The 22,390-nt window shown below is 40.4% G+C and overlaps 1 protein-coding gene across 11 annotated transcripts in view; it reads left to right on the forward strand.

Annotated features, from left to right (window-relative positions):
• The window catches only part of DLC1 (DLC1 Rho GTPase activating protein), a 428,030-nt gene that overhangs the window by 389,261 nt on the left and 16,379 nt on the right, over nt 1-22,390 (forward strand). For 8 of the 11 annotated variants that reach the window (XM_043560345.1, XM_043560365.1, XM_043560328.1 and 5 more), the window contains 3 exons: nt 7,976-8,047; nt 13,981-14,062; nt 21,776-21,839. In XM_043560345.1, the coding sequence (XP_043416280.1) occupies nt 7,976-8,047; nt 13,981-14,062; nt 21,776-21,839 (218 nt within the window). Of the gene's footprint in view, nt 1-7,975; nt 8,048-10,518; nt 10,544-13,980; nt 14,063-20,274; nt 20,407-21,775; nt 21,840-22,390 lie in introns of those variants that run through there. The other 3 variants (XM_043560417.1, XM_043560400.1, XM_043560408.1) reach the window with 3 other exon arrangements.

A 22,390-nucleotide genomic window follows, 5' to 3' on the forward strand; every position in this document is an offset into this window, starting at 1 on the left:
GGCATAAAAAAGATCTGAGAGTCAGAAGCCTGGGGAGTTTACAAAGCCTATGGCAATCCCAGGTTTTACAGATGAGGAAACTGGTCCAGACAGATTATTTTCTCAAGGCTACTTAACAAAGCAATGCATTCTTTCCTGAACCTGTTTTCCTGACCTGTTGCAGGTAATACCTTGCCCTCTTGGTGTGATGGATTATTAGAAAGTTTTACATTTTCTAAAACAAAACTGTTTTACATCTGAGGAAATAATGTTCGCTGCTCTTTGGGTAACCAGGCTAAGGAGATGCCTGTATGTGCTCTGTGGGAGAACCTGCTTTCCACTTCATGCCTCCCTTCTTTTGTCAGTGTTACGGTACATGGGACCGATTAGCATCCTTTCACAAACTCCTGTGCTTCACCACCCCTCCACCTTTACTCGGAATCTTCTCTCCCCCATCCACTCTTACATAGGAGATTATGTTAGCCTCCTTGAAGGCTGAGCATAGACCATGTGCCCAAGCAGCCCCCTCCCACCTCCGAATTCATACATGTCTTTCCTGTGCCTCATCACATTCTCCTCCGTACTACATGTTAGTTCTTAGTTTACTCTTCCTTCCTTCCTTCTTTCTCTTTTCTTTTCTTTCCCTCTCTCTCCCCCTTCCTTCCTTCTTTCCTTTTCCTTTCTCTCTCTTTTCCTTCCTTCCTTCCTTCCTTCCTTCCTTCCTTCCTTCCCTCCCTCCTTCCTTCCTCCCTTCCTTCCTTTGTAAGAAAAAACTATGGTGTGAGAATAATACATTTCAAACTGGTGGCTTTGGTGAGTAACATAACTACTTTTTTAAATGGAATTGAAAAATGTAAGACTGCATAACTAATTTTAAGTGTTATTTGGTGAAACTTGTTTCAGTTCTGCATATGCTGGTACAGACACGTTTGTTTGTATACGTGAATGTGTGTGTGTGTGCACATGTATACATACATTTGTGTTCCAGGTTATAATGTAAAATGTATTTCTTATCATGGATCCTGGTCAGAAAAAATAGGAAAACCACTTCCCTAGAACAAAAGTCATATCGTGGCTGTGTAATATTTATTGAGCAACTACCTTGTGCCCCACGCTGCTGTAGGTGCTTAGGATGTATCAGAGAGCAAAGTAGACAAAGAAACTCACCCTTTTGGAGCTTACAGAGGGGAAAGTAAACATAATACATATTTTGGAAGGAGACAAAATAAAGCAGGAAAAGGGGTACAGGGTGGGTGGGAAGAGGCCAGTATAGCTGGATCAGTTAGCTCGAGGGAGATTGGGTGACAGATGGGGTATATGAAGAAGTTAGGGCATGTGGGCTGTAGGTAGTTTCACCTGTGAAATGAGTACTCACTGGTGTTCTGTAGCAGTTCACTTGGGCCTTAACAAACCCAAAGACCTTAGAATAGCCCTTAGGAAACCAGTTCTTTCCCTAGTAGAGGATCATCGGACACTATGTACTCAACTGTGAATTACCTTTCCATTTGGCTTCCTGCTTCTGGGCAGGAACCTCTGTCTGATTGTCCCTGAGCACAGCTGGAGCATACTTCGGAGATGTTCAGTAAATAATTACTGAGTGAAGGGGGGAAATGAAGGATGATTGGCTTCACTTACATGTATGACTACACCAGAATATTCCTGAAGGTAGATTTGGGTCCGCCCCTGTTAGGCCAAACAGACTTAGAAACTGAATTAGTATCGACTGGCCTTCCAGAAGCTTCCTAACTGGTTTCTTTCAGAATATGCACAACAGATGTTTAGAATGCTTTTAGGCACCTGAGGGTAGGAATGTAGTTGCTAGTCAAAATCTTGGCTGTGATTAGATAACATTAAAGTGTAATAAATATTACTGTATACATTCTGCAATCTGACTTAGGCCATCTAGAAATTCATTTTACGGAGGTAAATCCTGATAACCAGTCTTTGGCAGTTGTGTAGGTTTAACATTTATTTTTATTATTAATTGCAAAGAGAAGGGGTTTTGCATTATAGTTCTCAGTCTGTTTCTGAAGGGAAGAAAATATTAATGGATTCTTTTTTTTTTTCCTTCAAACAAATCTATTTGTACTTCCAATATGGAAGAAGTACTCTTTCAGGACATAAATGAATTAAGAAGCTTTGGGTAGGTGCACCTCACCCAGCGTGGGAAAGGTAGGAGAGAAAAGTTGACAGGGTGGAGAAGGGAGAATTTAGGAGTAAGGGGGAGAACAGATTAAGAGCTTGCAGTGTGAGAGAGCATGATGCATCCTGGGAACCTCAAGGAATTCAGTAAGATGAGCAAAGCTTGCATTTGGAGGCCTTCCAGGAGACAAATGCATAAGGCAGAGGCCAAATTAAGAAGGTTGTGGGTCTGCCGAGGAGTTTGGACTGTATCTGAAAGGTGGTGGAGAGTCAGTGAAGAATTATAAGCAGGAGAGTAACATCATGAATTATGTATTTCATGAAAGCGAATCCAGGGGCTCGGGGACTCTTGGACTAGGATAGATTTGTTGTGGGCAGGGAGGGACAAAGCTTATCACAGAATTCAGTTGGGAGATCTTAGGATAATCCAGGGAGAAAGAGTCCAGGCACCGCAATACAGAGAAATGTTGTGTGGCTCAGTGGTTCTCAATCCAGGCCAGCCTTAAATTTACCTAAAGAGCTTTTTTTAAAAGATCCTCCCTAGACTGAGAAAATCCAAATACCTGGGAGTAGGTGGTGGTTCATGGTTTTAGAAAGTTCCTTAAGCTGATGCCTACTGCATCCAGGGCTGACAGCCATTGAGATCAAATTTTTGAGGCCATGGTTTGCTTCTCCAGTGGGCTGCCCCATGAAGCCTGTGCAACAGTCCTGTAAAATTGGCCACCTCAATGGTAGCTGGAAAATGGGTAAAAAGAATCTTCTTCCATTGGAAGAATCTATGTGACCAGGGTGGGGAAATGAATTTTGTTTTGGATCAGAAAATACCACCTGCCTTCACACAGCTAATATGTTTCTCTGTGGCTGTAAAAGCATCAACATTTCCATTGATCTTTGCCCACAGGTCTGTCATATTTGGGGGAATCCAAGGAATCTGGAAAGTGCTTGAATTTTCTTGCATTCTTCCAATTCCTTAGACTTTTATTTAAGAGATACATTCCATGTAGTTGTGGCATTTGCCTTGAGTCCTGATTTTGGTAGCCTGTTGTCAAAGAAGGCAGGGAGCCTGACAGTTCCTACTGTGAAGATAGGGCACACAGAAGATGGAAGTAATCACATCTCAACCCAATTACTGTTGCTCAACTGGTTAAGATCAGTGAGTTCAACAGAATGATGACGGGTTTGGGAATTTCTGTTTAACTCATTGTTGAGGGTAAGGGGAAGACAGGGTCATCCCTTCATGCCGGGAAATGTGCAAATATGGACTAATGGTTCCCAGCCTTACACAAAAGGGTCTCCTGGACCTCATTCATCTTATACAACTAACCACTAAGGCTGTTTCCAATAAATATTTCCTGTTTCCTCAACACATTTGTCTGTTGTTTGCTCAGAGAAAACCCAGGCGTTAAAGGAGCATTGTATTTCCATTGTGCTTTTGGTTTCTGATGGCATTTTTGCCCAGTAGAGAATGTTTTTAAAAATCATCTTCAGGGGCGCCTGGGTGGCTCAGTCGGTTAAGCGTCCGACTTCAGCTCAGGTCATGATCTCAAGGTTCATGAGTTCAAGCCCTGCGTCAGGCTCTGTGGTGACAGCTCAGAGCCTGGAGCCTGTTTCAGATTCCGTGTCTCCCTCTCTCTCTGACCCTCCCCCATTCATGCTCCATCTCTCTCTGTCTCAAAAATAAATAAACGTTAAAAAAATTTTTTTTAAAAATCATCTTCAGGGTGCCTGGGTGGTTCAGTTGGTTAAGCATCCAACTCTTGATTTTGGCTCAAGTCATGACCTCACAGTTCATGGGATCGAGCCCCGCAGCAGGTTCCACTCTGAGCATGGAGCCTACTTGGGATTCTCTCTCTCCCTCTCTCTATGCCCCTGTCCCCCCCCCACCCGTCTCTCTCTCTCTGTCTCAAAATAAATAAAAAACATTTAAAAAAATCATCCTCATAGTTGCATATATTGAAGGAAAAGTCATACCGTTAGAGCCAGTTAGAGACCTCTAAAAATGGGCATGAGAATTTAGTGACTGAAGTAATGCAATGTATACATGGTTTTAATATTTTATTTATTTTTCTTTAATTTCTTTAACATTTAGTTATTTTTGAGAGACAGAGAGAGGCAGAGCATGAGCAGGGGAGGGGGAGAGAGAAAGATACAGAATCTGAAGCAGGCTCCAGGCTCTGAGCTGTTTGTTAGCACAGAGCCCGACGCGGGGCTTGAACTCATGAACGGCAAGACCATGACCTGAACTGAAGTCGGATGCTCAACTGACCCAGCCACCCAGGCGCCCCAATGGTTTTAATATTTTAAATGTTGCTCAGTGTTACATATATATTTTTAAGGGAAGAACCTGTCTTGCTCATTTCGGTGAGTCCTAGTTCCGTTTCCACTGTGGCATTTGAATGTAAAGAAAACTCATTTTAAGAACTTATTTCTCTGCTTGTTTCCTCGTCTGTATAGAGATTTTAGTAATCCATGTTTTAGGATCAATGTGAAAAGTAAATGAATTAATATGCCTTTTAATGCTTAGACAGGGTCGTGCACATATGAAGCACTCAATAAAAGTTAGCCATTGAGGGGCGCCTGGGTGGCTCAGTTCGTTGAGTAACCAACTTCAGCTCAGGTCATGATCTCACAGTTCGTGAGTTCGAGTCCCACATCGGACTCTGTGCTGACAGCTCAGAGCCTGGAGCCTGCTTCACATTCTGTGTCTCCCTCTCTTTCTGCCCCTCCCCTGCTCATGCTCTGTCTCTGTCTCTCTCTTTAAAAAAAAAAATTAAAAAATAAAAAAGTTAGCCATTGACAGAATTGTCGGGAGGGAGGCATCTGGGAGGCAGCATTTGGGATAGACCTTGAAGGATGCATGAAATTTGACACTGAGAACAAGGAAGATCATTTCATGCCGGGAAGTCACAGTGGTGTATGGGGAGATGAGCACTGGGTTTGCTTTCGCTGGGAGATAGAGTGAATAGAGAGAGCTGAAAAATCAGGCTGCATGCCTCCCGGAGAGCTGGGGAAACCATGCAGAGGTGTTCAGACTTGATTTTCCAAGCAGCAGAGTTCTAGTGAAGTCAGAGAGAGACAAGATCAACACTATAGATCGGGAAGTGTGATGAGCCAGGATTCTCTCCTCTGAGAGAGGACAGAATTGGAGACGTGGCGCTTTAGTTGGGAGACAAGAGGGAAAGTTATGGACTGGATCGGGGGCGAAACCAGAAAGGGTGTTCTCTACTCGACTTGGATGTAGATATGTATTCACTTCACGTTAAATAAAATGAAAATACTGATTTTTTTTTTTTTCCCAAATCAGCACTTACATCAGACTGTTACCATTTTCTCTCAGTAGTTGGAAAGGGGTGGGAGTGAAGTCCGTAACTATTTCATTTATTAAAAAACCAGTGACAACTTTTTACAGTTTTTACAGTGTTCTAATTCTGATGCCTAGAGGAGCAGTGAGTTTTCAGTTCTTCACCCAAGGGTTCACGAGTGGACATTCTTAAGTGGAAGCTAGATACGATACAGACTTTTCCTATTTCCCATGGGTTCACACCTGAAAGAAAGACACATTTTCGTCTAGTTTAGGGTAAGGAAGGAAGGTAAAGTACCTGGATCTCTGCAGTTCTTGAAAATACTGCTTTTTAGCCATTATAAGCCTTTAACTAGATTATCTGCTGAAGAAGCAGAGCTTTGCCTGTTCACACCATTCCTTTCTAACCAAGTGGCCCTGAGAAGTGTGGCTATTTGGACACAGCTTGTTAGATGAATCTGTGGTCACGTGGGGGCTTTTCATTTCCTTGGTGGTAGGGAGTGAGTTAAGAGAATGACAAGATAACAATAAGTATTTTAGGTTTCTGAAATCACTGGGGGCCTTAAATGAGCAATATGTTTGAGAACATCTGGTAATTTGTAAAGTATTATATAAATAAATATGAAGGCTTTTTAGAAAAATGCCTTGTATCTTACATGCCTCTTGGCAGGAAGCCATTGTAATAAGAAAATCAGAAACATGCTCTAAATAGGTAGCAATATTGGCCGGTGAAGTGTGTCTAATTCAGGCTTTTGTGCGTGTGCTGACCCAGTGTCATGTCTCAATGTAAGTCAGAAAAGAATGGATATTGAGAATTTCTGGTTACTCACCACTTGTTGAGTAAAATATTAAGAGAGCAAGCACATTTACTTTTTAACAATCTGTTGTTCAGAGTCTAACAATCTGTTCGATGGAAATACCTCTAAATAGTCAGGAAAAGCGAGGTTTTTTTTTTTTAATTTTTTTTAAACAAACACTTAGCTTTTTTTCTTTCCTTGTCTGTCTTTGAACAGGGGTCACAGAGATAGAGGAAAAAAAGTTTCCTTCTTCTTTTAAATAAAACGTCGAGGTTTTATGTTTTTCCAGCAATACAGTTGTCTAGAAAGTGTTTATTTTATGATTTTATGTAAAGCTTCTTTAATCCCTTTCTGAGACAAGGTGTGGATATGAATACATGAAAAAAATGTTAACTACAGGTAATTCAAACTGGACAATTCTATATATTCTTCTATTCTGAGCAAACATTGAGGTTCTTATATATGTATGTCACTTTTCCCTCCTGTCCTGAATTCACTCCTGAATCTCATGTTTAATAATGCTGCTTTCATCACTATGCTGAAGAGATTCATGAAAGTAAACTTGGCCATGTCATTTTTTTCCACTCGAGTGCCTTAATTGATTTAGTTTAGGTATTTATTGACTAACTCATCAGGGGATAGCAGGTTGTTTTTTGCTTTGGCGTGCTCTATAAGGACATCCCTACTTGCTTTAAAGAATTTGAGTGTTCTAAATTACCTTTCTTTAAAGGCCAAGGAATTCGTGAAATGATAGGAGAAAAACTGCTGTGAAACCGTAAAGTTACTAGACAAAAGTAAGATATGTATGCTTCTCCTAATATGGATTATCCGCCTCCCTCTGGCTCAGAGGAGAGATGCTTAATGAAGATTTGGATCTGGAATAAATTAATCAATGTTGAGGCATTTATAAATGAGCGAATCGCCTTACATAACTGAGTACTCTCATGGCCTGTGGAAGGCGGGAAGAAGAGTTGAAAGAATATTCTTTGTGCAAGCAGAGAAACTAATGAGTGTGCCCCAGACCTGCTCTGTGAGTCAGTTTTAACTGGATTGTAAGTACCGCTTGAGTGAGTTGGAACACAGTGTGTCAGGTGCTCTTGGGCTTTCTGTTTATCAATACTATCTACAAGATGTTAACCACAGGGAAGCAGAGCTTTATTAGGCATTTTGGCCTGCCAAGATTGTGGGATTTATGGACTTAATGCCCTCTGGGTCACCTGACAGCCTGGGTCTCTACTGCTGGATGCACCTAAAGGCACATTGCCTCAGCACCTGGACCTTCTCTGCACATCCCATTGTGGGGCAGAAGGTCTGTTCCATTGGGCAGGGTTAGTTCTCTTCCAGGGTGTCACGTGTATTTGGTGGCTTTTTGTTGATGTGAAGAGTAAACCAGGTTAGACCATCTGGGCTTAAAATTATTTAATCCCTCTTAAAACTGCTCATTGTGCCCTGTTTTCGTACTGATTTGTAACCAGAACACAGGAGCAGCACAGAATAGTAACCTACTGTTAAGACCCCATTTTTATTTTTTAAGGAAAGTCAGGTTGTTGTGTGCATTTTCTAAAGTCTGAAGAGATGCACAATAATTTAAATCATTTGAATTACGTGGCTTTTATGTATGTGTATATGTTTGTTTTGCTTATCCATTGTCAATAGGCCTATTTTGCTTCTATAACAAAATCAGAGTTTGTTAAGGAAGAAAGCATGCTGAGGTCCACATGACTCACACTGCTGTCTTTCTTCTGTTCTATTACAGAAATTGAAGCCAAGGAAGCTTGTGATTGGCTACGGGCAACAGGTTTCCCCCAGTACGCACAGCTTTATGAAGGTGAGCGGCAATGCCACTTTTTTTTAATTGGCGCAATCATATCCTTGGTTCATGATATTATTGATCTATGATTTAGTTTCAGACATTTTAGTGTTCATTAAGGTAGTTCATTAAGAAAACAGTGTAGCAAGTCATAAGACCCTCATCACTCAAAACAAAAGCTAGGACCATGATGATAATGCAACTAACATCTTCTCCCATTAGGTCCCTCTACTCCCCTTACCCAAAATAACGGTCATCCTGAAACTTCTATTTGTCATTTTCCTTTTGCACTTTCCTAATACATTTTTATAAAGTTGCTTTTACCCTTATAAAAAGGATATTATGCTCTATGTAATCTTGTAGGATTTAATTTTTTTCACTTACTAGTATATTGTTAAGATTCTTCTATACTGTGGGTCCCTCTAGGTCACTTGCTTTGACTGCTGTGTAAATAGCCCGTTGTGTGGGTAGACTGCAGTTTATTCACATTCACTCTCCGATGGGTGGGCATTTCAGCCTTTTCTGTTTTACTTTTATAAACTGTAGTCTTAGGAACATTCTTGTACATTGTAATACTCTTGTGGTACATCTGCAGTAATCTGTCTTGTCTGTAATACGCAGAAGCAGAATTATTAGGTGATGGAGAATACGTATGTTCAGTTTTACAGTGCAGATTTTTCAAATGTGCTTATACTGATTTTCACCCCTACCAGTAATTCTATAAAGATTCTGTATGTTCACATGCTCTCAGCACTTGATCTTGTCAGACTTTAATTTTTGCCAATCACGTGGATGTATTTTGACTTCAGTTTCCCTGAGCGTGAATGGTAATGTTCGTTTCTTCATGTCATCTGGCCATATGCATTTGCTCTTCTGTGAAATGTCTGTTCCCCATTTTTCTCGTGAGTTGATAGCACTTTTCATAATGATTTGTAAGAGCTCTTCATTCATTCTAGCAAGCCTTCATTGGTCATGTGTTGCAGATATATTCCCCCAGGTTGTAATTAGGCTTTTTACTGTTGTTTAAGACTGTCATTTGATGAATATTATCTTTTCTGTGGCATTCACATTTTTAATTAAGAAAAATGGACCTTTAAAAAAAAAGAAGATGATGATCTAGGCTGGATTTTTACTCTTTCATTTTGTCACCAGTGCCCTTGGCGGTTACTGGGATGCTGCAGCCCAGGATGAAGGGCTCCTCAGGTGTGGCTCATCCTGAGCTTCCGGTACCAGGTGTGGGTGGAGCATACATGCAGGTGGCGAAAGGAATAGGCTATTCATTTACATGGGATTCTTATCATACTGTACATGGTATCATTCAAAAAGAATTACAGGGGCACCTGGGTGGCTCGGTCGGTTGAGCGTCCGACTTCGGCTCAGGTCATGATCTTGAGGCCTGTGAGTTCGGGCCCCGCGTCGGGCTCTGCGCTGACAGCTCAGAGCCTGGAGCCTGCTTTGGATTCTGTGTCTCTCTCTCTCTCTGCTCCTCCCCCACTCATGCTCTGTCTCTCTGTCTCTCTGTCTCTCTCTCTCTCTGTCAAAAAATAAATAAACATTAAAAAAATTTTTTAAATAATAATAAAAATAAAAAGAATTACAGGCGCGCCTGGGTGGCTCAGTGGGTTAAGCGTCAGACTCTTGATTTCGGCTCAGGTCATGATCTCACATTCCTGAGACTAAGCCCCACATCGGGCTGAGCGTGGAGCCTGCTTAAGATTCTCCCTCTCCCTCTGCCCCTCCCCCACTGGTGCATGCGCACACACTCTCTCACTCTCTCTTAAAAAAATAATAGGGGGGTGCCTGGGTAGCTCAGTCGGTTAAGCGTCCCACTTTGGCTCAGGTCATCATGATCTCCCGGTTCGTGAGTTCGAGCCCCGCATCAGGCTCCATGCTGACAGTGCAGAGCCAGGAGCCTGCTTCAGATTCTGTATTTCCCTCTCTCTCTCTCTCTCTCCCCCTCTCCCGCTCATACTCTGTCTCTCTCTCAAAAGTAAACATTTAAAATAAATAAATAAATGATAAAAAATTACAGTTGTGAACCAGTGAACTCCATCTATATGGGTAATTTGCAAGCAAATGTTGGGTGAATAGTGAAGTGATTCCTAAATTGAGAATAAATTAAATGACCAACAGGACTTCTTCCACCTGAAGCATCTTTGTTTCCTCAACTCTGCTGAGATGATGACACTAAATATCTCTCATTCATTCATCCATCATCCATTCAGCCAATCAACAAACCACTATTAATTCTACACCAACAGGGATGCCCAGCACTGTGGTAAATGCTACATATTCTATAAAAATAAAAGCGTCATTCAGACGTCAAAGAGGACTTTTAAGGGATTGCCAGAATCTCAAAAAGCAAACGTAATTTTGGTTGATTTACATTTAGAAAATACGTCTTTTTCATCACCTAAGAAGGAAGGGGATGCCATCATGTGACAAAATTTCTAAAAGAGTCAATTGAAATGAAATATTTTCACCAAGGATGTCTGGCTCTTCTCACAAGAAATAGTGAGGGTAAAACATGTCTTTTCCTCTAGGGTAATAGGAATCAGACCAAGTGGCATTGGGCTCTCAGGCAGAGCGAGTGGTCACTGGCAACCTTCTTTAACACATGAGCAAAGCCCGTGAGCCCATGCTAAGAGTAGGTATAGTCCGTAAGCTCAGAAGTGCTAGACATGATCAGCAGGTTGCCTTGAAGAGGGATATGGAGTGGGTGGGTGAGAACTCCCCAGAAGGAAATCAGGCAGAGACCATAGAGATCATCTTTATTTCCCTAGCTCACTCAGCTAAAATAATTCATTACCTAATTTACACTACCTGCTCTTGTTCATTGTGGCCCAGGCTCAATGTGTGGTATTTTCCCATGAAGCTGAATTCAGAATTATTTTATTGCTAGACTGTGTAAAATATCTTATTATTCCTCCATTGTAGAGATCTCGCATTCCTTCTCCTTTTTTCTTGTTTCTTTCTTTTTTGAAAGGTACTTGGTTAACGTGCATGCTTATTATGGTGGAGTTGCCTATCTGTCCATTAGAGAGAATTTCTGACCTATTAACATTTAGAGTATCTCTGTCTTTCATAAGTGCTTGGAGGTAGGGAGGGCTGGGGAGGGGCCTCCCTTGTATCGCATTCAATTCACAGCTCCACTGGAGACAGGGAAAGATAATTGCATTAGCAGTGGCAGTAAGGTGGCTGTCCTTTTGTTCTTCTGTTTAGAAATTAAATTTCCTCCAATTATGTTCATTTTTGGTGTTGATTTGCTGCCAAGCAGCACTTTGTGAAGTGTGTGTTTGCTAAGACTCGGTCCCAGTCTCTGTCTTCCTTCTTAATGCATCCTAAAATTCAGACTGCATTTTCATGGAATATGTTTGGGATCTCTTCACATTTAGAAGTCTTTTGAAGCCTTAGCCTGCTTTTGAGATAGACTGTGTATTGTTCTGGGCTATAATTCCTGCACTACATCCTGCCACTCTGTGCAGCAACCCACACATTCCTTGTCTTCCTGTTTTGCTTTATTTTGGTCTTCGGCGATTTATACTTCCTGCCCTTAAAGCCAAGCTGGACGATTAAATCCTAACATGAAGAACTAAGAGCTTCTTCTGTACGTTGGTAAATCATATCTTTTAAAAAACAGTCCTTTCAGAAGAGTCTAGGCAAATAAGAGAAAATCATTTATTTAATTATTTCACTTGTCTTACGTCTAGTCCCTATGTTCTCGAGAATTTTTTTTTTTAACAGAATCTTCAAGTTAATTTGCATCGGAAAAGAGTCTAAAATACAGTTTTGGGTACAATAAGTTAGAATTGCTAAAATAACACAGTCGTGATCGCCTATACACTTAACAGACATGGGAGCTTTTAATTTACATTTATAGATCTGATGTTCCGCTGTGAAAGTATTAAAAATATATTCTTTAATGTCAGTTCTGTCATTTAATACTTGACACTCTGGGTGTCTGTTCAAAGTGATATAAAACGTCACAACCTCCAAATAGCTTCATAGTCTACTGTGCTTGTATTTACAATAGTTTACATTCACTATGAGCTATAGTGTTGGTCTATAAGTTAATGAAGAGATAAATTCCTGCAATACTCAATTTCATATATTTCTTCGTAAATCTTGGGCTGTTTCATTGGTCTGCCTGCATTATTCAGGGAATAGTATCAATAATCTAACTCTCACTTTCAGAAAAACGAAGAATAGACTCTATCACTCATTATGTTAGTTTCCAACGTTAAGAAAAAGATACTCTTTATCATTATCTCTAGCAAACAGATTGTTAAGAATACGGAGCTCCATTCTATAAAACCAGCGACTGGAAGTTGGAAACCATAAAAATGTAACAGTCAGCTGAAGAACTAGGACATTCATTGCCATCACCTATATCCCCAGAACTCCTGAGAGCGGGTCTATCCCAGTATTGCAGCATTAGCCATTTTAGAGGCCATGGCGTTGGTTTTTGTTGTTTGTGGTTTCTCTCTCTCTCTCTCTCTCTCTCTCTCTCTGTCTCTCTCGGTTATGGTAATCATGGTTTCCTGCCTTTCTGACTTATTTCACCTATTCCTGGCCCACAGAGGTGCACAGAAGAACTCATACTTAGCATATCATATAAGCATTCTACGGGGAAGACTGAATATACCTAACAGCTGCAACTCCAAAGAGGATAACTCATTTTTATGTAGTGGCAATTCCAGAACTGTTGTAAATTTCCACAGTGATGCTCCCAATCATCCTCCCCTCTCCTTGAATGTATTTATCAACAAGGGATAAAAAAGGGAATTCTTCTACTGAGTTGACTTTTTCCCCCCTTTTGCCTTTTCAGTTCTGCTGTAACTCCCAGTAGTCTGAGTACTGAACTCTCCTACAGATTAAGGGATTTGGAATTCTATTGTTCTACACAGCTTGTAGCTGGCCTTTTGTTTTAGGGGGAGTTATATAAACTCCTGAAAAGCCATATGGAAGTGCTAATATTTGTTTAAAAATAGCATATCCTGAATTCTCTTTAGCTTTTGATGTCATGCAAATGGTTAGATTCCATTTACTACCACTTGCCATTGTTCTCTAGACCTTTCCTTGGCCCAGTTTTCCATGACCTCTTCCCCTGATCAAATGTGAGCACACACACATGGAAAAAAAAAAATACAACCACATTAAAAAGGAGTATCCTTCTGGTATTGATTCTGGCTTACATAATAATTTATAGCAGGGGTCTGTTGCCTGCTGACTTGTTTAAAGGTGGAACAGTGTTTTGAACCACTTATCTTTTGACAAGAACGGATCTTTGAGTCCACAGACCACTTTACATCTAAGCTCCTTTAGGACACCGATGGAATTGTCTTAAGTTGCTTTCTTCTCCCATAGCACTTGATAGGAAATGAGGTGTCCTGCACACAGTAGGTGTTCAACAAATTACTTTTTTTTCCTCTGCTAAACTGGGCTAGATTGGCAAGAATTCAGGTGTTCACCAAGTGTCCATCGATGGATGAATGGATAAAGAAGATGATGGAGTATTAATTCGGCAATCAAAAAGAATGCAATCTTGCCATTTGCAACTACATGGTTGGAACTAGAGGGTATTATGCTAAGCAAAATTAGTCAGAGAGAGACAAATATATGACTTCACTCATATGAGGACTTTAAGATACAGAACAGGTAAACACAAGGGAAGGGAAGCAAAAATGATATGAAAACAGGGAGGGAGACAAAACATAAGAGACTCTTAAATATAGAGAACAAACAGAAGGTGGCTGGAGGGGTTGTGGGAGGGGGATGGGCTAAATGGATAAGGGGCATTAAGGAATCTATTCCTGAAATCATTGTTGCACTATATGCTAACTGACTTGGATGTAAATTTAAAAAATTAAATTAATAAAAAGAACAATTACAAACAAACAAAAGAGAATTTAGGTGCCCAATAAACATATGTGTTTTTATTTTTCTTATAGATCTTCTGTTCCCCATTGATATTTCCTTGGTCAAGAGAGAGCATGATTTTTTGGACAGAGATGCCATTGAAGCTTTATGCAGGTAAATGGAAAATGGAAATGTTTTGAGTGTTTTTCTTTCTTTCTTTCTTTCTTTTTTTTTTTTTTTGTCTGTTTTAAGAATGCAGTATTATCAAGATGGTTTTTGCTCACCTTTGTTGTACTAATCATGTCAGGTGTTTGATTAGTGAATGTTTATGTTAATTTACTTCACTATAAATCATAGGCCTTTCAATTAAAATAAGTAAAATCTTACTGTTGCCATGAAATGGCACTATCCTAGGAGGTACTCAAAGAGACCATTCTGTATTCAATACCATATGATTGCTGAAACATATAACATTCAGATGGTTTGGAAACTTGGAACAGTGTTTTTTATTTTATTTTATTTTTTTTTTTAATTTTTTTTTCAACATTTATTTATTTTTGGGACAGAGAGAGACAGAGCATGAACGGGGGAGGGGCAGAGAGAGAGGGAGACACAGAATCGGAAACAGGCTCCAGGCTCTGAGCCATCAGCCCAGAGCCCGACGCAGGGCTCGAACTCCCGGACCGCAAGATCGTGACCTGGCTGAAGTCGGACGCTTAACCGACTGCGCCACCCAGGCGCCCTGGAACAGTGTTTTTTAAAAGGCAATGTAATTGACTGTAAGGCCCCAGCCAGATACTCTAACAGAATCAAAGCTGTAGTTAAACTGAATGGAAATAACACATTCAGAGGAGTAAAGGAGGGGGTGGGTTACAGCATTGCTAGAGTTAAGAGAACCATTGTTTGAATTCCAGAGAAGCTTCTCTGAACTGTCTTCAGCTTCCCCAGGTACCAAATAGTAACAATAGGATTAAATAAGGTTGTAAAATAACTTGGCACAGCCTTTAACCTACAGTGGACAGGCAGTAAATGAGCACTCATGTGACATGAGAATAAACCTGTCAGAAATCCTTGCTCGTTGTGCTGGTAGATCTTTAGGCTGACAGGCAGCTGGTAGGTTTTAGAAAAGTGGAAGTAATAAAACATGTAACAGACAATGATGGGGCACTGATAATCCTTTCAAACTCCTGATTTTCTATTCATTTTTAAGTTAATTCACCCTTTGCAATTTTCTTCAAAACCTACAAGCTATAAAAGCTGCATTCTGGGGGGAAATTATACGTAGAAAAAATTCACGTATTCATTTTACGTTTAAAATTGAAATAACTTTTCTATTACTCAGTATTTATTTTAACTTGTAAAAGCATCTTTAAGGTAGAATGACACTCAGTATTTAACTTCCCCTTTGCAGGCAAAGAAAGCAGTACCTCAGTGAAAGTACTGTGTTTTGCCTTTCTTATGTAATGTGGTGTTTCCTTTTATTTTTTTTAAGTTTATTTATTTATTTTGAGAGAGAGAGAGAGAGAGAGAGAGAGAGCAGGAGAGGGGCAGAAAGAGAGAATCCCAAAGCAGGCTTCACACTGTCAGTGCAGAGGCAGACAAGAGGCTCGATCTCACAAACCATGAGATCATGACCGGAGCTGAAGTCAAGAGGTGGACACTCAACCGACTGAACCACCCAGGCGCCCCTGTAATGCAGTGTTTTCTGAAACCCCTAACTCAAACAGTGGTTTTAAGGAAAGATGGGCAGGATGTTTAGAATGGTGTATGAAATAGACTAGTACTCGTGGTTTAAGAAAGAGAAATGCTATATTAACCACAGAAACACTGTCGCTTTTCAAATCCAATTAAACGGCTGCTTAGAAATGTCCAGGGTATGCACACATTTTCTGAAAGCGGCCGAACCCCAAGTCCTGCACTGTAGTATGTAATACCATAGCTATGTCATTGGCAATGAAAAAATGTCACTAATGCAGTTTGGGAGGGAAGAAGTCAACATCTGGAATATAAACTACTCCAGACATTTTTAAAATGTTTTAATGCTTAGCTATGGGGTAGAATTAATTTATTTTTCAATTCATCATTGGTGATAACGCATATAAATGAGGTCACTCCTAAGATGAATCCTAGGAAATATTTACACACTGAGTCAGATTACCCATTTCACACATTTTACGCCACTTAGTAAGTGGGCTCTCTAAGCAGCAGCAACAGCTTAGGAATTTCTGGGTCATAAAAATTTCACTGCAACATTGCAGCCCAAAGGGGTCATGATTATATTCTTGAATACTTTTTTTTTTTAATATCAGTTTGAAATGTAATTGCCCAGCTCTGAGGGGAAGGTCGTCCTCTGCACTTTGTGATTTCCACTGGCTCCCTCTGTTCTGTTAGAGAAGCCACCACCCTTTGAAGGGAATAAATCTGTGTTGCTGAATCTTTTGTGAAAAAAGCCTCGAAACAGCTGGACCAGCTAGACCTTGATCTGTATTTGGACTCTGCAGTGTATTCTGATTGGTTTCCATTTTCTTAGATGCAGAGAATATTGTCTCAAAGGTTAAGTGTGAGGAGGCAGTGAGGTAATGAGTGTGAACATGCTTTAAAAAATACTAGGCCCAAATCAGAGGCCCACATTTGAGTATGTGGAAGAAGTCTTGAGGTTAGTTTTCTTTCAAAACAAATGCTTCAGAATTCACATAACAGTCATCACCTTGTTTTAATGGAAAACCCAAGGGCTCTTGTCCACATGTTCACATAGGCTCCTCAAGGCAAATGATTCTCTTTCAGGAGGCCTAAACAAGTGTTCTGAAGAAAACAATGGGGGCGGGGCGCCTGAGTGGCGCAGTTGGTAAAGCGTCCGACTTCAGCCAGGTCACGATCTTGCGGTCCGTGAGTTCGAGCCCCGCGTCAGGCTCTGGGCTGATGGCTCAGAGCCTGGAGCCTGTTTCCGATTCTGTGTCTCCCTCTCTCTCTGCCCCTCCCCCGTTCATGCCTGTCTCTCTCTGTCCCAAAAATAAATTAAAAAAAAAAAAGTTGAAAAAAAAATTTAAAAAAAAAAAGAAAAGAAAACAATGGGGGCATCTTCTTTTGAAGTGCACGACAGGTTGTGAGTTGTCAGCAAAGTATTTGGGGGTACCTGTTTTACTAATTATGCGACATTTGTCTCATTAACGAGACTAGCCTCTTCCACATAGTTTCTCAGCCCATGGAATTCAAGGGCCAGTGAATCACGAAGCTGTTGCATAGTTTGGAAGTTTGCCTTGTGATTTGCCAAGTTCTCTCCAGACTGACAGACTTCTTATTGTAGACTTCCATCTTTTGCCTTGTTGAAATATTTTTGAGAAGTTGATTTTAAATACGTATGGTAGGGGTGTCTGGGTGGGTTAGTCAGCTGAGTGTCCGACTTTGGCTTAGGTCATGATCTCACTGTTCCTGAGTTCGAGCCTTGCATCGGGCTCTGCTGACAGCTCAGAGCCTGGAGCCTGCTTCGGATTCTGCGTCTCCCTCTGTCTCCCTCCCCTGCTCGTGTTCTCTCTCTTTCTCTCTTTCAAAAATAAAAATAAAATATATATTTAATGTTTTATTTATATATATATAAGTATATATATGGTAATATGGTTACAGAAACTCAGTTGAAAAGTTTTACTTCATAAAATATTAAATATTTTAACATTTTAATCTTAAATAAAACCTTTTTAAAAATGTTTGAGAGAGGGGCGCCTGGGTGGCGCAGTCGGTTAAGCGTCCGACTTCAGCCAGGTCACGATCTCGCGGTCCGTGAGTTCGAGCCCCGCGTCAGGCTCTGGGCTGATGTCTCAGAGCCTGGAGCCTGTTTCCGATTCTGTGTCTCCCTCTCTCTCTGCCCCTCCCCCGTTCATGCTCTGTCTCTCTCTGTCCCAAAAATAAATAAACATTGAAAAAAAAAATTTAATAAAAAAAAAAATGTTTGAGAGAAAGAGAGAGCATGCAAGAGGAGGAGGGGCAGAGAGAGGAGAGAGAGAATGCCCCTGCTGACAGAGCAGAGCCCCACGATGTGGGGCTCGATCTCATGAACCTCAAGATCATGATCTGAGCTGAAATCAAGAGTCACATGCACAACTGACTGAGCCACCCAGCACCCCTTAAATAAAACCTTTTAAAGTTTGTTTTAAATAAAATAATCCTTACATGGTTTCTCATTCCTACCACCACCCCAAACACACACACAATACACACACACACACAATACACACACACACACACACACACACACACACACACGGATGTTACAACTGCTCCCAGGTACACACTGGTGTTCTGCTTTAAGATTTATTATAAACATTCTTATGCCTATAACATTGCTGATCTCTTAGCAGAGTCTACTTAAGAGTAGAAGACTTGTACGTTTAATGTTTTCCTGAAAATCATGATAATACTATCTTAATATAAAGTCTGGTAGTGACCAAAAGTTACAATTCAGCAGGAACTACCATGTTTTTTGGATTTGGGTTGCTGACCAACATTCTTGCACTTATATTTGCAAGGGATTTTTGTATTTATTTCCTTGGAGAGATTGGCTTTTGCCCTAGTCCTGCTAGTTTTGCTGTATAATCCAGTCTCAATGATAAGGCCAAGATCGTGGGAGAGTCACATTCAATATTAATACTGGGGGAGTGGTTTGCTTGCCTTGAAGCATATATAGATAATAATGCAAACTGTGACCTACCATTAGCATACCTCTTCTGACAGGAGTTTTGTCTCCCTAGCATCTGAAAAATATCCCATATCACTGTTTTCCTTTGGAGTTAACGACTGACTCCTCCTGTAAACACAGCAAAGAATTATGTAAATAAGGTGATAATCGTATAATGATAAGTACATACCCACACCATCATCTTCAGTGTGCACTTTGTTGTAAAACAGCCCTGGAAATGCCTGCACTGTGTAAAGCAGCCTGCCGCATGACAGATTTCAACTCTGTTACTGTTTCTGTTCTATTAAAAGGGAAGCACGTAAATTTTTAAAGCAATTGCACTGATTCCCAGAAAGTGTCTTTAAGAATCACAACAGTTTTTTATTTGTCACGTCTTATTTGGAAAACTGTTCCTTTTTCTTTCCTCACATGTATCTTCTCTTGTACTCTTCCCTGTTTTCGTTTTGAATACGAGGCCCCAATGCCCGCCTGCTACGCTTTTATCAGGGTGCTTGCGGCTGGCTCCCTGCAGCAAAACTCGTGAAGCTTTGATGGCCCATCTTGTCCCCCCTCCCCCTTCAGAGCAGGGAACAAGTTGCCCAGCAGATAAGACCGACACGTTCCTGTGGAGCTGGGCCCTGTGAGGGCCCTGGGGGGCTGCAGCCACCACGCCTTCTGGACAGATGGTGTGTGATACCAATGTGCTGCCATTCATTTGAGGAATCGTGCTTAGGGCATAAGCTGCTCCTGGATATTAGCATCATTAAGACTAATTTTAGAAAAGAATGCAGGAGATACTGTTTTTTTGAACGTTAGAGCCACCATGTTTTATTCTTGTGGCCTTGAACAAGATTCGTGACCTCTCTAAACCCCCTTTCCTTAACTGTAAAAGGAAGGAAAATAGTAATATATATATATTATATATATATGTAATATATATATATGTAATATATATATACACACCATAAAGTTGTATAGTAATATATATATATATATATATATATATATATATATATATATACACCATAAAGTTGTTGTGGAGACCAAAATGAAATAACACATATGAGGTGCCAGGCATGGAGCCTGACCCAGAGCGAGCCCCAATTATCTCGCTACGACCTTTTCATGTCAATATTGTCTGAGTAGCTACAGTCTCACCAGTGGGCATTCTTTGGAGGTCCTGGGAACAGATGAATTTTACAGAAACCTCAAGGAATAACTTCCAGGCTTCAAAATTGAAATGCCATTAGCTTGGTGCTACCAACATAAAAAAGATAATGTTGACCTTTATAAAAGTTGCCTCCTGGGTCTTTTTTGTTGGACTCAAATCTAGAGTTTGTGAACTAGGCCCCTCCCCCCTGCCACAGGCTTCCATGCCTAGTAAACCTGGTTATAAACACCACTCAACCATTAAAGCCCAAATGAACTCAAGTGGGTATTTGATTACAGGTTTGATTAATGAAACCCAGACCTAAGACTAAGTGTAACCATTCCAGATTCTTTAAATCTTGAAAACATTTAAGAACTAAAACACACTGTGGGCATCAGTCACGTAAGTAAGGCTGGCCCCTTGGGGAGGGACCTTATAGCTACTCATTTTAAAGTTTGGGCTTTTTCTTAGTTATTTGTTTTCTTTCCCTCCCCATCGACAGAGAGAATTTTTCTGAACATAGGCAACATAGGCGTCCTGAGTTATCTTTGTTTATTCTATAAACAGGCTACCACGTAATCTATGAAATCAAAGGCGGTCTTATCAGCAGGCAAAAATACTTTCTATCCTCCTGCATCAAGTTGTTAGACAAGTTGCAAGAACAGAATCGGGGAGATAAAGCCTTGAAGCAGTCTTATGGTCAGTTTGAATTTGTGTGAATTAAATGCTCTTTTCCTATGAAAACAGAAGAATTGCAATTGTAGGAAAAAACAGGTAGCTGACCGTGGAAGACAGATTCCTTAAAGGCTTATTTGAGGAAGACCAAGTGATGGTCATCTGGAAGCTGTCAGAGAGGGCTGTCATTCACACTTTCACATACCACGTATTCCTGCATATGTAAAGGATTTCTTTTCTCAGCTATTTCATTATTTCCCGATGAGGAACTTTGTTTTGGGGGACTCTGTGGGGGGGAGGGGTTGTTTGGTTGTTTTGTTTTGTTTTAGTATTTGGTTTTCAGGAAACCTGAATTATTTCCCTAATTATAAATTGACATGTTACTCCTTGACAGTGGTAAAAAAAAAAAAAGTACCCAAAGTAAAAATATGACCCTTGTTCCAAACAAGAATCTGATCAAGTTCTTATTCTTGCTTGAACTCTAAAGACTTTGACCCTCGAGGCTGCTGTATAAAAATTGTTTCAGTAATTGCACTATTGCCACGACTGTACCCAACATTATCCTGTCCTATACCGGACGTTGTAAAAAGAATTGGGTCTTAGAGAGGCACCAATTTCCTTTCTGCCCAAGAACTCATTACATTTTTGAACAGAGTGTCAAAGATTATTATTTATTGCAGATAACTAAAAATTGGTTTATTTCCGTCTTTGGATTTTTATTTGAGATAGAATATACCATTTATTTTACCAAGAACTCTGCTTGGTTCCTTGCTGCTGTTCCCATTTCTAAGGAGACTTCAGTGGCTCTTATTTCTTGGCACTGTGTGGAGCTACCTAATGGCCCAACCTAGGTGCTCTAGGAAGAATAAAATCCCTCATTGAGAGTTGTTTGTTCCATGAAGAATAAGAAATACCGGATAGTGCCATAGCAATGTGTCACTTTACTGTAAAATAGCAATAATCAATTTAAATGAAGAAAGGTAGGGGCGCCTGGGTGGCTCAGTTGGTTAAGCGTCCGACTTCAGCTCAGGACATGATCTCACAGCTCGTGGGTTCGAGCCCCACATCGGGTTCTGTGCTGACAGGTCAGAGCCTGGAGCCTGCTTCAGATTCTGCGTCTCCCTTTCTCTTTGTCCCACACCAGCTTGCACTCTGTCTCTCTCTCTTAAAAAACAAATAAACATTAAAAAAAGTTTAAAAAAAAAATAAATGAAGAAAGGTATAAAGGTATTTTTAAACTGTTCACTTCTTAAAGAAGTTCCTAATACTCTTCTAAATTATAATTTTTTATAGAATAAAGAAGCTCATTAAGCATGTCACCTGTTTGGAAAAAATATTTATCTACCCATCATTGGTTTCCTATCTTTACTAATATTATTTCTTTGCTCTGTAGGCGTCTAAATACTTTAAACAAATGTGCGGTGATGAAGCTGGAAATTAGTCCTCATCGGAAGAGAGTGAGTATATACGATATATAATAGGATGGGAGGAAAGGGGGCAGACCAAAAACTGTGTGTTTTGTAAGAGGTTTTATCTCTCAAACTCTTATTACTTCCTTATTCCAAAAACATCTGCATTTTTTTTAATTTTTTTTTTTTAACATTTATTTATTTTTGAGACAGAGAGACAGAGCATGAACGGGGGAGGGTCAGAGAGAGAGGGAGACACAGAATCCGAAGCAGGCTCCAGGCTCTGAGCCGTCAGCACAGAGCCGGACGTGGGGCTCGAACTCATGGACCACGAGATCATGACCTGAGCCGAAGTCGGATGCTTAACCCACTGAGCCACCCAGGCGCCCCAAACATCTGCATTTTTAACATAATAATCCCTTCAGGTTTACCAAAGACCAAGTAGCCTTATGTAACTGAAACCAATAGTTGCAGCTAGGCAATGAATTGCGGTTTTCCTACTGTTTGTTTTTTGTTTTTTTTTTTTTAATTGAGATAAAACTGGCATATAACATAATACTAGTTTCAGGTGTATGACACAGTGGCTCAATATTTGCATA

Source organism: Prionailurus bengalensis, chromosome B1 (genome assembly GCF_016509475.1).
Source record: "Prionailurus bengalensis isolate Pbe53 chromosome B1, Fcat_Pben_1.1_paternal_pri, whole genome shotgun sequence".
Classification (NCBI taxonomy): domain Eukaryota; kingdom Metazoa; phylum Chordata; class Mammalia; order Carnivora; family Felidae; genus Prionailurus; species Prionailurus bengalensis.